This window comes from Homarus americanus, unplaced genomic scaffold, assembly GCF_018991925.1.
Source record: "Homarus americanus isolate GMGI-L3 unplaced genomic scaffold, GMGI_Hamer_2.0 scaffold31887, whole genome shotgun sequence".
Classification (NCBI taxonomy): domain Eukaryota; kingdom Metazoa; phylum Arthropoda; class Malacostraca; order Decapoda; family Nephropidae; genus Homarus; species Homarus americanus.
This window is the reverse complement of record NW_024750920.1, coordinates 25,198-45,805: the sequence shown is the minus strand read 5'-3', so window position 1 is coordinate 45,805 and position 20,608 is coordinate 25,198. Positions and strand designations below refer to the sequence as shown.

The 20,608-nt window shown below is 42.9% G+C and overlaps 1 protein-coding gene and 1 pseudogene across 2 annotated transcripts; one reads left to right on the top strand and one right to left on the bottom strand.

Annotated features, from left to right (window-relative positions):
- The first annotated feature begins 7,251 nt into the window (after nucleotides 1–7,251).
- LOC121854508 (pyrroline-5-carboxylate reductase 3-like) lies at nucleotides 7,252–16,856 on the top strand. Of its 2 annotated transcripts, none has more exons than XM_042349188.1 (8): nucleotides 7,252–7,339; nucleotides 7,582–7,675; nucleotides 12,128–12,198; nucleotides 14,222–14,529; nucleotides 14,670–14,757; nucleotides 14,983–15,075; nucleotides 15,552–15,624; nucleotides 15,981–16,856. In XM_042349188.1, the coding sequence occupies exons 2-8, from the start codon at nucleotides 7,600–7,602 to the stop codon at nucleotides 16,091–16,093; spliced, it is 822 nt and encodes a 273-aa protein (XP_042205122.1). In that variant the 5' UTR covers nucleotides 7,252–7,339; nucleotides 7,582–7,599; the 3' UTR covers nucleotides 16,094–16,856. The 2 variants fall into 2 exon arrangements, with proteins under 2 accessions (XP_042205122.1, XP_042205121.1); XM_042349187.1 differs by having other exon boundaries at nucleotides 7,260–7,387.
- A 218-nt stretch (nucleotides 16,857–17,074) lies between these two features.
- LOC121854511 lies at nucleotides 17,075–20,366 on the bottom strand (annotated as a pseudogene).
- Nucleotides 20,367–20,608: the final 242 nt, after the last annotated feature.

The following is a 20,608-nucleotide window of genomic DNA, read 5'->3' as shown; positions in this document are numbered from 1 at the left end:
AATCCCATTCCTACTACTTTAAAATTAAATATCCTAATACATAAGTAGCTACCCTAGCTGTGTTGAGTTAGTTGAACCGCAGATCAGTGCGGCATTCAGTGACTGTTGCCTCATAGTCAACATCTGCAACTGTTGTCGGCTTTGGGGCTGATGCTCTCTTTCCCCTGAGGCAGAGCAAAGCCGACCTAAGGAGAGAGAAGGACAGTCGACAGCTCATCCAGGCTGTAACATAACTTCTGGGCTGCTGCTTCAGTTCGGATAACACCTCCGCGAGTCTGGCGTAGAAGCATCTTGCACTTGGGCCCATCCCACCAGAGGTTGTGAACACTAGAGGAGTGAAGCTGCCTTGATCAACGTTCTGAATTCTCTACTACTACTACTACTACTACTTCTACTACTACCCGTGAATGCTTCGTGTCTTCATATCCTCCCCAACCACCCAGATGTTGACCCCTATTGACCTTCACAACTGCCGACCCTCATAAGCGCCGAGTCACGCTGACGGTGTTAGGTCATTATCGTTCCTGTGGCAGCCAGAAATCCGAGAGTACTGGTTAATGTACTCAAGAGTAAAGGTTATTGTACTAAAGGAATGTTAAATTGTCGTACTCAAGGGATTAAGTCATCGTACTCACGGATATTAAGTCATCGTACTCAAGGATATTATGCCACCGTACTCAAGGATATTAAGTTATCGTACTCAAGGATTCTAAGTCAACGCACTCAAGGATCTAAGTCGTCGTACTCAAGGGATTAAATCATCGTACTCAAAGAAAACAATATATATATATATATATATATATATATATATATATATATATATATATATATATATATATATATATATATATATATATATATATATATATATATATACAATTCCCACAATTATATCGACACAATCTCAAGAAAAAATAATAAAAATATATTGGCGAAAAATTCTCTCCTATTTTCCGATTCATATGAGAACAATTTTCCAAAGTCTTGAGATTCAGTTCCTGTTACAAAGTTGAGCAATTTGGTCCATTTCCGGAAAATAATTATAATGGTGATAATTTTCTCACCTATAATCGCTAAGACCTTGATCCTCAGGTGAATACATTACGAATTATATAATAATTTGTAGGCAGCCCCAGGTAGTTATATTATTATTATTATTATTATTATTATTTAACGTAGGAACCTTTGAGAATTCATCTTTGTGTCGTAGCTTAAGTGAGTCAGTTAGATAGGTTCTCACATCACCAGTTAGGAGGAGAAGTTAACCTTAGACTTCTAAATGAGCATATATAAAAATCTACTTGAGACTGACAACTTTGGGAGGAAAATGACCCGACGAAGGAGGAGTTTGAGGGACGTCAGTCTAGTGGTGGAGGAGGAAACGTTAATTGTGTTTTATACAGAGTCATCTTACCTGTGGGGTGATATACAGTAGGCAAGGTGGGAATATCGTCAGGGGGGGGAGGGTGAAGATGGGAAGGGCAGGAAACACACACACACATACTGTACACATACATATAAACACACACACACACACACACACACACACACACACACACGAGACATATACATGAGCACATACTGTACACATACATACATAAACACACACACACACACACCGAGACTATACATGGGCACATACTGTACACATATAACACACACACACACACACACCGAGACATATACATGAGCACATACTGCACACACACACACACACACACACACACACACGTGAGCGAGCGATTTCATTATATGTGTGTGTGTCGGTATCTATGTGGCGACCTGTGGTCAGCATGCCTGCCTCGCAAAGCGGACCCGGTTCGATCCCGGGCAGGATGAAGCTATGGGCAAGTTTCTTTACGCCATTTTACCCGTAATTGGGAACCTGGGTGTTAATCGATTTGCGGATCGTATTCCGGGTAATGGTTATGAGTTGTCCGGTCTTCTCGGACTACTCCTTGACACTGGGTCAGCTTGTTAACTCAGGGTGTGTGTTTGTGTTTGACAGCTTCTACACCTTAACAAATTCACGCCTAGGAGGCCCTTGTGGCCATCCTCGATTTCGAGGCTTTTCATATTATTATGATGTGTATATGTATGTGTCTGTGTTCATGTAAATGTTTGTGTGTGTTTGTGTGTGTGTGTGTGTGTGTGTGTGTGTGTGTGTATGTAAGTTTACATCATTTAAACAAGCAATAAATCCACTTTAGAAATATTAAGTAATTTTTAAGTACATTATTTAGACTTGAGTATAATATATACAATAATAAATAAGTAGTGGGTGTTAAGTGACATTTAATCAATAAGTGTAATTTATAAGTATTCGGTATAGAGACATTATATCGAACAATATAAGTCATTGTTTATAAAGTTTTAAGTAAATTAAGAAAAACAATATATTTCTAAAGTTACGTAATTTGATTAGAGAGAGAGATGCGTGCGTAGACAGAGAGAAAATTGAAAGAGAGAAATAGAGAGAGAGAAAAAGGAGAAACCGAGAAGGAAATAGAGAGAGACAAAAGAGAGAGAGACACACACACTGGAGACACTCACCTTTGCAGTATGTGGATTCACCTGGCAGTGTCGCCCTGGCTCCTGTCCCACCTCATAGTCCACCTGAGGCTATGAAGAAATACGCTTATATAAAGGTAAGTCGTCCAATTAGGCCCCTTAATGTTTACTGTCTTCATCTCATTAGTGTTCTATCTATCTATCTATCTATCTATCTATCTATCTATCTATCTATCTATCTATCTATCCCTTACACATACCTCCCATTAAGATCATGTCGAGCTAGAGAAGAACCGGTGAGACAGTGGCTGCAGATGAAGGCAGCGTGTGACAAGTGCCATGGGATTGACACTTATGACATCATACCAGACTTCCAGGATATGTTGGTGAGTTTATGACTATGTGGGAGTGTAATTAACCTGTGTAGATTCAGATCATATACCTGTAGATCACCTGTGGTTGTAGTCTTTTGTTTTGGTTAGTTTTAGGATCTACGAGAGTCTTACGTGTAGGATTGTTGATGGTAGACTTTAAATACTTGATGAGCTGTTGTGGTCTCCTGCCTTCACGTCTTAACAGAATGAGTTGAGGAGGAACGCTACCGCCGCCCGATGTACGTCCCAGTGCCTGTCTATTCACCCTACCAGTTCCCCCAGTACCCACAGATGCCCCAGTTCACCCAGTACGGCCAGGTGAACCAGTACAACCCCTACCAGAATGTAGCAGGGATGCGGACGGTGAGTTTGTGTGTGTGTGTGTGTGTGTGTGTGTGTGTGTGTGTGTGTGTGTCGCTTACAGCCGTCGTCAAATTGTCAGAGAAGATATGAAAAAAATCTCAAATAGATACAAAACTATATATTGTACTGGAACAGGACATTTAAGCCATAAGCTGAGTTATGCGTGTTAAACTTGTGTTGAGTGATGATAATGAGCATTTTCATAGACATTGTGCTAAAGCCTTCATGCTCGAAATTGTATAGTTATACCTTAAATATTCTTAATATATCGCCGTTTTCTCTGATGGTTTGATTGTGAATTTATTTTATTAGATGTTTACTTTATTTTACTTTACTTTACTTTATCCTCTCGTCTTGAATGAGCTCACACGGCGCCGCCATAACAAAGTAACAATGAACAGACCAACCACCTGAACAGCCAGTTAGATAATAAATAGTGAAATGATAATATAAAAAATGTGGAAATAATCAACGTTTCCTCCGGCGGTGCTACAGATAGATACATATTTATACAGTAAAATAGTCATATAAGTTTGTATTAATTCAGCTTGTACAGTATCTCAATGTGTCCAGTCTGTGTAAAACATTGAGACCACGGATGATAGATATTGGGACATGCGCTTTCCTGCCCTGTAGTTTAATATAAGTGATGCGCTGTATTTATTCCGTTAATATAATGTTCGGTTACCAACTGTAGTAGGATCAGTATGCCAACAGAGCCACGCATACCAACCCTCCCGGGACATCACGAACAGAGCCACCCATACCAGCCTCCGGGACATCACGAACAGAGCCACCCATACCAACCCTCCGAGACATCACGAACAGAGCCACCCATACCAACCCTCCGGGACATCACGAACAGAGCCACCCATACCAGCCCTCGGGACATCACGAACAGAGCCACACATACCAACCCTCCCGGGACATCACGAGTTACATAGCATTTCGGAAGTCAGATAATTTCTTTTTTGAGATACTAGTCATACACAGTGGAGTACACACACACACACACAATGTACAGTACATAGACCGTATATATCGGTACACAAAAGGTAAATAATCTGTTTTTCCATGACGTTGACAGAAGCGGTTTGCCCCTGAGTCCTGAGAAAGATTGAAACACTGAAGGAGAGAATGACGGCCAAGATCAGCAACATTACCGCGTCCTGGGGAGGTGAAGATGGTGAGTCCTATGGGGGTGAGGAGGAGTCCTTAGTGAGTCCTGTGGTGGGTGAGGGAGGAGTCCTGGTGAGTCCTGTGGGGGGTGAGGAGGAGTCCTTGGTGAGTCCTGTGAGGTGAGAAGGGAGTCCTTGGTGAGTCCTGTGGAGGTGAGAGGAGTCCTTGGTGAGTCCTGTGGAGGTGAAGGAAGAGTCTTTGGTGAGTCCTGTGGGGGTGAGAGGAGTCCTTGGTAAGTCCTGTGGAGGTGAGGAAAGAGTCCTTGGTGAGTCCTGTGGGTGAGAGAGTCCTTGGTGAGTCCTGGGGGTGAGGGGAGTCCTTGGTGAGAGTCCTGTGGGGTGAGGAGTCCTGGTAAGTCCTGTGGAGGTGAGGGAAGAGTCCTTGGTGAGTCCTGTGGGGGGTGAGAGGAGTCCTTGGGTGAGTCTGGGGGGGGTGAGAGGGAGTCCTTGGTGAGTCCTGTGGGGGGTGAGAGGGAGTCCTATAGGATTATCATTATGACAAACATTATTATTCTCAACTTTCCCAAAATAATTTCCCCACAATTTTCCCCACCAATTTTCCCCAACCAATTTTCCCCAACCAATTTTCCCCAACCAATTTCCCCACCAATTTTTCCCCAACAATTTTCCCCAACCAATTTTCCCCAACCAATTTTCCCCACCAATTTTCCCCAACCAATTTCCCAGCTCGACTCCAACAACATGCCGAACTATGCCTACATCGGTCAAGAGAATTCTGAACCTCCCCGTCGACTCCTCAGGGAAGCTGACTTCGGCGAGGCTCTGGAACGATGTAGGGACTTCTCCAATGTGTGTCTGCCGGTGGAAAAGGCGAAGAATCCCCTGAAGAAGGAACTGGGTACTGCCTGGCCTTCCTCAAGTGTATGATGATGAAAGGGGTAGGTGTTGGAAGGAGGAAGGAAGGAGATAGATAGATAGATAGATAGATAGATGGATAGCTAGATAGATTAGATAGATAGATAATGGTTCAAATATACTGTAAATAAGTAAGAGGCATACATAAATAAATGGGTAAATTTATTGGTGGATAGATGGACAGATGAACCGAGAGAGAGTATTTTCAATGACCTTATTCATAAAAGCCGAAGAAATATACACACATACACACTCCCACAGACACACACACACACACACACACTCACCATGTCTACCGTTATGAGGGCAGATTTCACAAGTACGCAGCAGAGATGGGCCTCGGTGACCAAGATGGAGTCCTATCCGACCCTCTCCTCCTTCTGCGGACTTGGGATGAACGCTGACGGACCCCACAGTCTCCTGGAGGATGTAGAGGCCCTTATGTTCTCTGGAGGGACATGGTGTTCTAAGGACGATTCAATGTTTTGGGGAGGTTGGCTATTAGGAAAGGTGTTCTCCAGTAATGTTCTCCAGTAATGTTCTCAAGTAATGTTCTTTAGTAATGTTCTCCAGTATGTTCTCTAGTAATGTTCTCTAATGTTCTCAGTAATGTTCTAATATGTTCTCTAGTAATGTTCTCAAGTAATGTTCTCAGTAATGTTCTCTAGTAATGTTCTCAAGTAATGTTCTCTAGTAATGTTCTTTAGTAATGTTCATAGTAATGTTCTTCAGTAGTGTTCTCTAGTAATGTTCACTAGTAATGTTCTCTAGTAAAATAAATTAATCAATGATGGGCATTGTATTTAAACTTGAAACTCAAACTAATAAATATAATTGGTAAAAATTAATCACGTGTCTCGTTTAACTTATTTATATATATTAATGAGAGGAATTATTTCTATGGGATAATAATAATAATAATATATAATAATAATAATAATAATAATAATAATAACAAAAATAATAATAATAATAATAATAATAATAATAATAATAATAATAATAATAATAATAATAATAATAATAATAATATTAATAATAATAATAATAATAATAATAATAATAATAATAATAATAATCTACGAAGAACTGAACGATGAATTAAATAAAAAAAAGGTGTGGTTATTGCGACATTTGGCAACTCAAGGTCATCAGGGTAGGGCTGAAATTTACCATTCGATCACGACACCGCGTTCAACTTTTATTTAACACACGCTAATACTGTACACGTAACAAAAGAAAAAATAATAAGAATAATATGAAAATAAGATAGAGATAAATAAGAGGAAATAGAGAAAGATAATGAGAACAATTGAAACTATTTGAATGCGACGAAATGCAAAACAACAATAATTAAATATTCAATTATTACTGAATATGGTCATTTCACCAAAGGCTTATGAAAATAATGCCGTTGAGTGGTGAGATTAGAATAGTTTGGTTAGGTTAGGTTAAGTTAGTGTTAGGCTATTAAGTTAGGTTAGATACGATATGTTAAGTTAGGTAAGATTAGGATAGGTTAGGTTAGTGTTGGTTTAAGTTAGATTAGGTTAGGTTATGTTAGATTAGGTTAGGTTAGTGTTAGATTAGGTTAGGTTAGGTTAGGTTAGGTTAGGTTAGGTTAGGTTAGGTTAGGTTGGGTTATATTACACACACATACATACAGACACATTAATACCTACATTATTTCTTCTGATCACTATATGGCAACATCCATCTTCGTGCGCACCTGAGTTAGTGACCAACCGTTGATTGGGTACAAAGTAATGATTAGAAACTCACAACGTCAAGTATATCTTTATCTCTCATCCCAATATCAAACATCAAGCCACAATATATATTTATATTATATAATACGACATATACTGAATATAGCAGCGGTTATATTAGTGTTTATATATTCAAGATAAGAGGGTGGGTTGGTAGGCCTGTAGGGGTGGGCATGGAATATACCCAAGGAAGCGGAGTGAACACGACGCTCCTGGACCGACCAGGGAGTCTCGCGCAGCCTTGACAGTGACAACAGTGAAGAGAAAGGTACCAAGAAGTTACCTTTAACAGTGACTCACCATCGTAAATCGTAACGTAATAAAACGTGTTAAAGTACAAGTAATAAATGATCTTAACTAAGATAAATTAATAATAGTGATTTTTGAATTTGTAAGATAAACCAGAATCAAATCTCTCAGACCTGAAATTTACTCTACTGGTGTAAACAAAACAAAATAAAACCAATTAAAAAATAGTTTTATGAATTAATTTAGTGACAACTTATACAGCGGCAGTTGACCGTCACTATGGCAGCACTGAGGATCGGGTTTATTGGAGCTGGCAACATGGCACAAGCACTGGCGAAGGGGTTCATCTCTGCAGGTAGGTCCTAATAATATATATAATAATTAACGGTTTTATTGAAAAAGCATGAAGGCTGAAAATATACAGTTACATATTTGGGGAATGGGTTACAATTACAAATAATATACAAGTAACATAAGTGACACAAATAAGACATATAATAACTAGATGTGGAAAAGCTCAAACTACAGTTCATTTCAACATAGTAACAGTGTAAGGGTAGTGTTTACTGGGAGTGAATACACTGGTTTATTACAAGTTATTGATAATTTTACAATGGTTGGGACTGGCTGTTCTTATAGCGATCAGTTCGTGCACGTATGGGCTGGATGCGGTTGTGGTGTCGGACAGCAATTCTCGGGCTAAGGGATCTCAGGTGGTAGTAGGAGCCGGTGTCGAGGATGGTGTGAACCTTCTTACCAAATTTGCAGATGAGGTCGTGGTGATGGTCAGTGAGAGTCGAAAGGGTCAGTGTGTTGAGCGCTTCTTGATATGGAGTAGAGAGGAGAGAATAATCTTGCATGCCCTCTTTGCACTTCTTCTAGGTGTTTACGTTGTGTGTGCATTTGGAGGGAAGACCAGGTGGGGGAGGCATAGGTGAGCTGGAAGTATGAATGTTGTGTAACACTGGGAGCTCAGGGTGCAGGAACTACGAGGACTTGAGTCGGCGGAGGAGGTGTGTGATGTGTGTGTGTGTGTGTGTGTGTGTGTGTGTGTGTGTGTGTGTGTGTGTGTGAGATTCGTGCGTGTGTGTTTAATTGGCATCTTTGTCTAACTCTCTCTCTCTCTCTCTCCAGCCTCTTCACCAGGAGGCTGAGATTGGCTTCTATCTGTAATGTGTTCTTATTATCTACCACTGTTATCGTTAATGTTATCTGCTGTTATCACTTGTTATCGTGAGAAAGAGATGATTAGAACCTTTATCATTGGTTTCACTTTGGTTGGAATGGGTTGTTCTTGTAACGATCAGTACGAGGACACACACACGACACACACACACACACACACACACACACACACACACACATGCACACACGCACACACACACACACACACACACACACACACACTGTACACGTGATCAGATAAGCAGCCAAACCAAAGATGGAGAGGTGGGGGAAGGTGGGAGGGGGAGTAGGGAGGTAGGAGGGTGGGAGATAGGGAGTGAAGGTGGGATGGTGGGAGGTAGGAGGCGGAGGAGAGAGGAGAGGGAATGAGGGAAGGTGGGAGGGAAAGTGGAATAGTAGGAGGGGTGGGTGGTGAGGAGGAGGAGGAGAGGAGGGCAAGGCACATTGTGATATACAGAATCGCCTCATCCCCCTCCCCCTTCCTTCTCCCCTCCACCCCTCTTCCTTCTCCCCTTGCCCCTCCCCCTTCCTTCTCCCCTTGCCCCTCAAAGACTTCAGGCCACCTGACTTACTGTATCTTGAACTATGTAATTACTTCATTGAATCAGGTGTGCTTGAGGACATTCTTGCTGTTTATACCAAATTTGCTAGCCCACACTGATTAGTCTTCAATTAGAATATGACTCCAATGTATGTGATCCACTGACCTATATATGCTGCTGGTGAATGTGATGTATTTCCTTCTTTGTGTACGGACCTCTGTCCTGCGTGGCAGTGAACAGTGGCATTACCCACACAAATCTGACCTATATAGTGTCAATGACTATGATGCATTCTTTGTGTACAGACCTCTGTCCTGTATGGCAGTGAAGTAATACACATGAATCTGACCGACGTATATGTATGTATGTGTGTGCGTGTGTGCATGTATATGTACGTGTACATGTATATGTGTATGTATATACGTATATGTATGTATATGTGTGTGTGTGTGTGTTTTACATATATATATGTACTGTCAATGAATATGATGCAACTCTTTGTGTACGAACCTCTGTCCTGCATGGCAGTGAACAGTGACATTATCCATATGAACCTGACCTATATACATTCATAGTTGTTAATGAATATGATGTATTTCTTTGTGTGTGAACCTCTGTCTGCGTGACAGTGAGAAGTGATCCACCCTCAGTGTCAAGACCTGACTGAATTACTTCAGAATAGGCAAACTGTACTACAAGCTCTGCCAATAAATTTGTTAAACTAAGACTAAACCCTCCACCCCCTTCCTTCTCCCCTTGCCCCTCCCCATCTTCCTTCTCCCCTTGCCCCTCCCCCCCTTCCTTCTCCCCCTTGCCCCCTCCAACCCCTTCCTTCTCCCCCTTGCCCCTTGCCCTTCCTTCTCCCCTTGCCCCTCACCCCCTTCCTTCTCCCCCTTGCCCCTCCACCCCCCTTCCTTCTCCCCTTGCCCCCTCCACCCCATTCCTTCTCCCCTTGCCCCTCCACCCCCCTTCTCCCCCTTGCCCCTCCCCCCCCCTTCCTTCTCCCCCTTGCCCCTCCACCCCTTCCTTCTCCCCCTTGCTCTCCTCCCCCCTTGCCCCCTCCACCCCCCTTCCTTCTCCCCTTGCCCCCTCCACCCCCTTCCTTCTCCCCCTTGCCCTCCACCCCCTTCCTTCTCCCCTTGCCCCTCACCCCTTCCTTCTCCCCTTGCCCCTCCCCTTCCTTCTCCCCCTTGCCCCCTCCACCCCCCTTCCTTCTCCCCCTTGCCCCCTCCACCCCCTTCCTTCTCCCCTGCCCCTCCCTTCCTTCTCCCCCTTGCCCCCCTCCACCCCCTTCCTTCTCCCCTTGCCCCCCTCCACCCCCCTTCCTTCTCCCCCTTGCCCCCTCCACCCCCTTCCATCTCCCCTTGCCCCTCCCCACCCCTCACATCTCTCACTTGCTGACGATTCCAAGTTATTCAAGGAAATTAAGGGCCAAACGGACAGTGAAGCGCTACAGGAAGATGTCTCTCAGCTTCAGGAGTGGTCAAAGGCTTGGCTAACAAGATTCAATCAACGTCACGAAGTGCAAGAGGAGGCACCTGGGTCGTACCAACAGGCAGGAGACGTATTACATGTCCCGGCGAGATGAAGTGTGAAATGGACCTAGGAGTGTGTGTTGACAATGACCTGAAGTTCTCGGATCAATGTGAGAAAGTGACTCAAGCAACTCAGCTAGTGGGTCTTATAAGAAAGTGAGATACTTCCCTTCCTGGAGTACTGTCACCCCGTTTGCTCCCCGAGATATGCTAGAGACTGTCAGTTGATTGAAAATGTCCAATGCAAGGCCACCAGACTGGTACCTGCACTACTGCACCTGAGTTACCCAGAGAGATGAGAGCGCCTGCAGTTTCCTGGCTTATACTATAGGCGAACAGGTGGTTAATAAACACCATAGAGAACATTACTTTAGTCGAGTGTCCATACCTGGGACTGGTGGATGGCCGCCCCGCTCACGGCTTAGGGATGAAGAAGCCACAAATAGGAGTTGTTAACTGTTGTAATAACCTGCCAGAGAGTGTTGTGACGGCACCGAGTGTTTAAGACACTTGACCAACACTGCCACAGGCACAGATACATCCTGGAGTCAGTACATGCCCAGCAGCCCAGTTCTTGCCAACAGTCAGTATATGTCTATTGTCCAGTACTAACAAACAGTTTGTAACTTTTACTAACTTGTACTTTTATCCTCTTCACCAATTGATCGCCTCGTTAGCAGCTTGGGCGATCGGTCACGTCTCTGTCACGCACTGTTGGCAAGTACTGGGCATGAATTGGCTCTCTGTTACACTGTTGGCAGGCACTGGGCATGCACCGGCTCCTGAATGTACCTGAACCTGCTCCAGTGTTGGTCAAGTCTGGTCTTGAAAGAGCTCACACTCGGTGCCGTCACAACACTCTCTGGTAGATTGTTCCAAGAGTTCACAACTCTCACTCCGAAAAAGTTTGCCAGTACATGTCGAGTACTTGCAGCTAGTTAGATGATAAATGGAGAAAATTAAAAAAACAAAACAATAATAACTCACCGCCTAAGGCGCTGGCAGACTTATAACAAAAACGAAAATCAAATAGGCTCCAGAGAGAATGGGTCTCTGGTAGACTACAGTAAATAAATCGATAATTCAAGTTTGTCGAATGTTTGTGTTAATGGAACATATTTGTCAAAATTATCCATAAATCACCACACACACACACACACACACACACACACACACACACACACACACACTATTGCATATAACACAATACGTAATATTTATCTTTACAACACCTATGTATTTAAGTGTATGTTTATTTATTGTTTAAACGTGTATGTATGTATGTATGTATTTATGTATGTATTTTCATTCTAATTTCATCACGGTTTAATAATGAAAGGGAGTCCCAGCTACGTTGGGTTAGGTTAGGTTAGATTAGGATAGGTTAGGTTAATTCAGGATAGGCTAGGTTAAGTTAGGATAGGTTACGTTAAGTTAAGCTAGGTTAAATTAGATTTACGTTAGTGTGTTTAATCATCAGGTGAAATAAGCTGAGGTCATCCAGTAATTGGTGTCACTCATTACCTGTGTGTGTGTGTGTTTCAGGTGTCGCCAAGCCGGAGAACCTAGTCGCCTCCTCTCCCCCTGCTGATGAACATTTACTGCAACAGATGAAGGTATGTGAGTACTCCTGTGTTCTACTACTACTACTACTACTACTACATTTTTTTTTTTTTTTTATAACGTGGCTTCCAGCCTCCCCCAATAGCCACACCTTCGCCACCATTTATTTACCTTAATATTAAATATCCTAATACATAAGAAACTATCCTATCTGTGTTAAATTAGTTGAGCCGCAGATCCATGCGGCATTCAGTGACTGTAGCCTCATAGTCGATATCTGCAGCAGTTGTCGGATTAGGGGCAGAAGCTCTCGTTCCCCTGAGGCAGAGCAAAGCCGACCGAAGGAGAGAGAAGGACAGTCGACATCTCATCCAGGCTGTGACATAACTTCTGGGCTGCTGCTTCTGTTCGGAGATCAGCTCCGCGAGTCTGGCGTAGAAACATCTTGCACTTGGGCCCATCCCACCAGAGGTTGTAGAACACTCAGAGGAGTGAAGCCATTTGATTCCTAATATTTGAATTCTCTCCCCATATGCCCGTCTCTTGTCGTTCTCGTTCCTCCTATGTGCAGCATCGAGAGCTAGGTTACGGTGACAAGCGGCCATGGGATCAAAAATCCTGATGTCGAAGAAAGCTCGCTGTCCCTGCGTCCAGAATCCTCGAGCACTGACGTCCACACGGGCTTCGTTAGATGTGTTTGAAGTCCTGTGTTGGAAGATCTCGCCATCCAGTGGAAGGAGGGTCGGTTCTACCATGACGTCCTGGCAGATTTCCTTCAACATATTTGCTGTGAGATCCCTTACCTCGTCATGCCTCATGCATATGAAGCCCCCCTTCTTGCAAACCATGGCGTGATCGCCATCATAGGAATAGCCACACACGCATTGGGAGGGCAAACCATCTACTGGCCAACTGTACCTTAGAGCAATGGCATCTGTAAATTCTTGTTTGTTAAGGCTGAAACCATTTGCCCTTATCGGTAACGTAGTTAGCCAGTTCGAGGCGCCCACCTCCTGCGCTATAGCTACTTTTTTTGTCAACTTTTCTGGAACCAGCAGCAATAGTTGCTGCAACATGTCATTTTGGCAGTTCTGCCGATCTGTTGTAATGGACCTACGGATCTTATTAACTTCGCTGGTGTCCACTTCCCCTGTTGCATTCTGGGCGATTATGTGGTCAGTGAGGGCTGCCAGAGCTTAAGGGAATTTTTGATGTCTGAGTTTGGCACCTCCTCTGATTGTTAACCCATCCTCCTAGTCTTGGTGGGAAGTGCATATGTTCTTTCACTAGGTTAAGTCGTGGTGGTTTCACTAGTTTGGGAATGAATTTGACACTGATTGTTTCTTCCAAAGGGTGGAGGAGGGTTTGATTCAGGATGGTACGCATCAGGTAGTTCCAATTGATGCTGATCTATGTGTAATGCTGTGCTGCATGTGGGTTCTGTGGCAATTTCGATAGGTTATGGGATTTCCGCTAACCCACCCATTCACTTTTCCCTACGGCCTGGTCTTGAAGTCCGTGAAAAGCCACCACGCGCCCAGATGTCTTGGCCGTCCTAGTTATTTGATCACTGAAAAACTCCCACTGCCCGGATCATAATGCATCTGCTTCACGAGGAGAAGTGATTTACAAGGCTAGGTGGCAATCTCATGTGATTCCAAGGATGTTACCAGGTCCCACCACTTTTTGATGTCCTCCACTTTTCCTGCTCCTGTGAGGTCATCAGCATATGCCACTTGTTTGACCCCAGTTGTTTCATACTTTATTTCTTGTTGGAGCACTGATAGGCCTATTGCATACATTGCTACTACTACTACTACTACTACTATTGCTACTACTACTTTTTTTTTTTATAACGTGGCCTCCATCCTCCCCCTTATAGCCACACCTTCGCCACCATTTTATTACCTTAAAATTAAATATCCTAATACATAAGTAGCTATCGTAGCTGTGTTGAGTTAGTTGAAGTATAGTGTATTATATTATGAAGTTTGAAATGTTGTGTATTATTTATGGTGTATTTTGTATGACTAAGACTGTATAATACACCAATATTCATCACCTCATCACGCGTAGGTCCTAGGATGCACCACGACACACAACAACCAAGAAGCCGCCGCGGACACAGACATAGTAGTGATCTGCGTCAAACCTAATATCATAGGTCAAGTCCTCCGTGACCTGCACCCGTGTGTGACCCTCTCCCGACCTCTAGTGACCTCCGTGGCTCTAGGAGTGACACTAGCTGACATCGAGACTGCCCTGCCCCCGGAGAGTAGGGTGATAAGGGTCATGCCCAACACCCCTGCCCTGGTACAGATGGCTGCGTCAGTGTTTGCCAAGGGTCGACACGCTACTCTAGATGATGCCCGGCTGACCCACAGGTACGTTGATGTTGTATGGTGCTGGGATCCATCTTTGTGTCGTAGCTTAAGTGAGTCAGTTAGATACGTTCTCACATCACAAGTTAGGAGGAAAGTTTGGCGTAGGAACCTTTGAGAATCCATCTTTGCTTCTCCATCAGGATGCTCTCGGCTGTGGGAGAATGTGACGAGGTGCCTGAGACCTTCTTGGACGCCGCCACGGGACTAAGCGGTTCTGGTCCTGCCTATGTAAGTCTCAAAAGTCTGCCTTTATAGTAATCATTTTATTTGCCTGTTTTTAACCTCTTGAGTACGACGACTATACCTCGAGTACGGAGACAACACCTTGAGTACGGAGACAACACCAGTAACCCCGTTTTCTATACCAGAACAGGACTACTTAGCCATGTTGCACAATTCGTTCAGTTATCCATTAAATTTCCTATTCAAGTGTCTCGTTTTCTTTGGTTGCAGATGTACGTGGCCCTGGAGGCGCTGGCTGACGGTGGTGTCAAGATGGGACTCCCTCGATCCTTGGCCCTTAAGTTAGCTGCCCAGACCATGATGGTAAGGAGATAAGTTTCCCTCAGACGGGATAATATTGGTAGGGTAAACGTCAGGTTAGGTCAGGTCAAATATGCGTCGGCTATATGACCTAGATCCGACTTTGTATAGCTGAGCTGACCCATGACCAGAGACCCAAGGCACTGAATAAACTGGACGTGGTATTGAGTCACCTACTATGAATGGATTTTTTGTATTCGTTCTAATATGCCCAGTCCAATTCTCTCTAAAGTTGTGTTAATTTCCATCTCTCATCTACCGGTAACCTCCCAACACTGAGGTAAAAAATAGGTATTATAATTTTTTTTTTGTTAACCTAACTAGACAGTGGACTGGGGTGGTTATTCTTCAGGTGATCTTCCTTTACATATCTGTCTGTGTCTCGTTTCTCTTATTATTATTATTATTATTATTATTATTATTATTATTATTATTATTATCACTATTATTATATTATCATTATCACACCTGTTCGGCAGGGGTCAGCGAAGATGGTGTTAGCCACAGGTAAACATCCGGGCCAGCTGAAGGATGACGTCTGCTCTCCTGGGGGTGAGTCTTATATCTAACCTAACCTAACCTTACCCAGCCTCACTAACCTAAACAATAGTGTGTAAATAACGCTGTGTTTATTCGTCTACTCGCCCACTGCCCTGACTTATGTGTGGATCATATACAGGGGAAAGTTGTGGAGGCAAGTGTACCAGTTAGGTGGACAATTTAACGTAGGAACCTTTGAGTACTCATCTTTGTGTCGTAGTTTAAGTGAGTCAGTTGGATACGTCCTCACATCACCATGAGTTAATTAGATAATAGGTATAGTGTGTGTGTGTGTGTGTGTGTGTGTGTGTGTGTGTGTGTGTGTGTGTGGTTTACGCTAATATGGCCCGTGTCTGTGTTCACTATAGGCTGCACCATCCAGGGGGTCCACACACTAGAGCGAGCTTGTCTGAGGGCAGCGCTCATCGATGCAGTCCAAACTGCCACTGCCACCTCTATTTCTGCTGCCGCCGGGAAGTAGTTACTGTCATCGGAATGTAACTATTGTCGTGCACTTAATTTGGTTCATCTTTCCTGACGCCGGGATGCAGCTCCTACTATCTGCCTCCCCGCCCCTCCACACTCAGTCATCAATAGTTATATATACTTGCGTCAGCACAAACACACAATTTGTATAAGGATATGTTACTTTGTTATGTTATATTTGGATTTTAGTATTTTGTAATTTTTTATTATATATATATAGATAGATAGATAGATAAATAGATAGATAGATAGTGTGTGTGTGTGTGTTTTACAGTACAATGTTTTTTCCACACTAGCTAAAAATGTTCAATCAATATCACTGATTTTGTACTGCTCTACTGGACTGTACTACACTGGATTGTAAGGTACTGTACTACTGCACTGTACTGTAATACGTTACTACTCTGCACTGTTCTGTACTATACTATAATGTGCTGTAGTATACTGTACAGTACTGCATTTTATTGTACTATACAGTGCAATAAGGAACTGAACAGCACTGAACTATGCTGTATTGTTGTTTGAATTTACTGTACTGTAGTGTATTGTAATATAATGTACTATACTTCACTGTAATATAGTGTATTGTACTATACTGGACTGTTATAATTTACCGTACTAAGGATATACTGTAATGTTGTGTATTATACTGCACTGTAATGTACTTTTTATACGCACTAATGTATGTTGTGTAGTGAATTGTCATACACTGTACTGTACTCTGCTGTTCTTACATATATAAACAGTACTTCATATCAGACCTTTGTTTATCTTTAGTTTTTACTGTACAAGTTATCAGGATTTACTGTAATTTACAAGAGCTAAGCCTCACCTAACCAACCCTAACCTAACCAAACCTACAAACGACTGAAAGTGTCAATATTCTCTGTAGACCCTTGTGTGCATATTAACTTGTAGCGTGAGTCACTTAACTACTTGAAGACACCAAGTGGCGGAGAGCTTGTTGAAACACAGCTGAAGGTTTGTTCTTTATTTATGGCGCTCAACACTTTATAAACAGTCTTAATTACGGGTAGCAATAGTTGTGAGCGCCGTGGTAGGACTTTTGGGGTCATAGTAAGAGGGTAATCAGTTGATCTTCAAACCTACTGCGGCCGAGGGATATTTATACAAGTGGGTAATCCTGGAGGAGATGATTAACTCCAGAAGGCGTTGTTCAATTTTGTTCACCTCTCCACAGATGTTCTTATCATTATAGTAAATATTTTAAAAGAGGTGACATTTGCTAGAACCTGACCTAACCAACCAAAGAAACCTACCTAACCTGACCTAATTTCCTTGCCTGAGGTCCCCCGTCACATTAAACAGGAAGTGCTTGTTTTAATATATTTCTTGAGGCGTCATGGTGTAATATTCTGTTTCTTTGTGGACGTGAGATTTTCTGAGGAGTATTTACGGTTAATTAATTTTTCACGTACAAAGCACGTACAGACATAATTATAGTGTCATACCATCAGTTTTTCGACGTGTTTTACCCTGCAGTTTCCCTCATCCTTCATGCTCTGCCCACTGCGGGTGATTTATGATCGTAGAGAAAAACTATATAAAATACTGTATCAAAATAAAAAGTTGTCGCCTCTTAAAATACTTACTATAGTGATAAGAACATCTGTGTTATCAATGAACTTACATAACGGTGCTAGAACAAGCCACTTAAGGTATAGAGGGTCACTTAAGGTACAGTAGATAAGTGTCACTGTGGCTGTAACTTAGCCTTGAGAATCTCGCCGAAGCTATTGGCTCCTTCACCGTTGGCTTCAGCGTAGCCTGGCATGGTGCTCTTACACCTGGCCAGCCACTTGACCACACGAGTGTACTTATCAATCTCTACACCAGCCGCCACTATTGTTGACACAGTGGCCACCAGGCACATGTCCGCCACCGTCGTCTTGTTGCCGGCGGTGAAGGCGTAGTCCATGAGGAAGGTGTTGAGCCAGCCAAGAGCCTCGAGTAACTTGTCCAGTTTCTCAGGGCTGGTGGTGCCGCCCCTCAGTACCGGATACTGTCAAGCATACAGTTACCTTAGGTTAGTGTAAGCTGGGTTATTAGGTTAGGTTAGGTTAGGTTAGGTTAGGTTAGGTTAGGTTAGTTTAAGTTATGGTGGGTTAGGTTAGGTTGGGTTGGGTTAGTGAGGTTAAATGGGTAACAAAATATTTTTATAATGTGTAATACATGATGCAAAGCGATATAGCTGTTGCTTAAAGGTAATTGATAATAATAAACTATGATGTGCAAGGAGGGACAGCTGCTCCACCACCCTACTCCTGCGTGGGGTTGGCGGTGGACAAATTACTACAGACCATTACAGAGTAGAGTAATGTTGTGTCGTCTTACTCCATGAGGCGAGTATGATGAGAATACACATACAAGAAGTGATACTCAAGCAACGGTCACGAGCATGTGAAGTAAAATAATTTGTTTGATAATCCATTATCTGAAGTAGACCACGTCAGCGTGTGAAAATAACATTTATTCTAAATAACACTTAATAATGTGAACGAGTAGCAGAGATTAATAAGACCTTTAAACAACAGCTTTATCGTTTGGCATCATAAATTGTACAGTTAATAAAATAATAATAATAATAGTATTATTATTTTGTACCCAATTAACCTCCCTCCCTCTTTGGCACAACTGAACTATGTGCGGATTCTACACCGGACAGCCGCCAACTGAACTATTTTGTTCATGTCCAGTTTGTATTACAATAAATGTGTTACCCACTTCCTGACTGTTTTAATTGCATTAATCCCTTCGGTACGATGTATTTTAACTATTTTATTATGGCTGCTGCCAGTCAAAGGGTTAGCAAAACTTCATTGTTTCTACAAGATATATATCCAAATACTGTTTATCCATAATCCATTTGCTTTTAAATGCCCAATTTTGCAAAGGAACTCCTTACCTAGATCATGAATTCTTCCCTCCCATTCTATTGTAACTTCCTTCATCTGGCTAGCACTTGACGATTACTTTAGCAGAGGAACCCCGCCATGCAGTATTGTCAAAATGTTATCTTGCATTGTGATCTCTTCCAACTGATACACAGCACATTTTTTGTCTCATCCCTCTACTTGTACCCTGCCTCCTCACCACAGCAAGACACCTACCCCGACACACCTCCCTCCCTCCCTCCCGCTTGACCAGTTTGGGGGTTCAGACCTCGGGGAGAGGACTGGCATCGCTAAGTGGTAAAATCAGGAGTGGAATCAACTGTACTGTACACCCACCCATATCTTACAGCATACTCCGCCCATCGGTGATTAAGGTCCCCATATCAAAGTCAAGTCGAGCGTCTACCAGACAACGCGCTCGTGGGTTGCTGGGGTAGAGGAGTCGTTCTTACCGTACTGTGTCGCTAAGTAGGTGCAGATAGCGCGGCTGAAAATACGGTCAGCATTACTACCATACCATAACTTATCACTACCATACAATACCGTCACACTATACAATACCACGTCACTACCATAACTTATTACTACCATTAAAGTAAAATAACCCATCTTACTCTCCCACAACTTCAGGTTACCGTCAACCATGGTAGGGATGGTGTGTTGTGGGTTAATAGCTATGAACTCTGGCTTGAGTTGCTCGCCGGCCAACACATCGACTTTCTTGAGCGTTAGGGAGAGGTTGAGCGCCTTGGCAGTAAGCAATACGGCCCTACTTGGCGGTGATAGTGGGTGGTAGTACAGGACGACAGCCATTGTTGCTTCTGTGGGCGTGAAGAATATATTTATACTATCTGTCTACTACCAACCTCCACCCAGAGATGATATATATATTTTATTTTACTGATTAGATAATAGACATATTACCACCACTACTATCCATGGATGGGAGGGGGACTCCTACGGGTTCCGGACCCTCTTTTTCATCAGGTGTTGGAGGAGTATGAAGGAGTACAGTACCACCATTACCACTACCACTACTACTAAACACTATTACAATCACTGTCACTACAAGTACTACTACAATCATACCACCACTAACACCATCACCACACTGCCACCACTACAGCCATCACAACAGAATCACTACACCATACTACACATATCGTTATACCTTTACCACACCACACTACACTATACCACACTACACATACCTTTATACCTTCAACATTACACCACACTACACTATACCACACTACACCTACCTCTGTACCTTCAATACACCACACACTACACCACACTACACACCTACCTCTGTACCTTCACTACACCACACTACACCACAAGACGTTTATCTATCAAGACAGCGTACTGTTCTTGGATGTGATATGCTTCACTTAAGATAACCGATCACACACACAGTTGCAGGGGACATATGTTTTTGTGAATGTTTGTTCTGTGTACGTGAATGCTTCTCTGTATGTGTGTGTGTAAATACTGTATTATATAAAGAGTTTCTCAAAACCTACACAAACAAAAATATTACAATAACGATAAAGATAAGAACAGAAAGGTGTTTGGTTCATCAACAATATTGG

Excerpts from the sequence above, each read along its gene's own strand:
- LOC121854508 (XM_042349188.1), top strand. The coding sequence starts at position 7,600 with ATGGCAGCACTGAGGATCGGGTTTATTGGAGCTGGCAACATGGCACAA. Across the intron at positions 7,676-12,127 it reads GAAGGGGTTCATCTCTGCAG|GTGTCGCCAAGCCGGAGAAC; the intron begins GTAGGTCCTAAT and ends TGTGTGTTTCAG. Across the intron at positions 12,199-14,221 it reads ATTTACTGCAACAGATGAAG|GTCCTAGGATGCACCACGAC; the intron begins GTATGTGAGTAC and ends CATCACGCGTAG.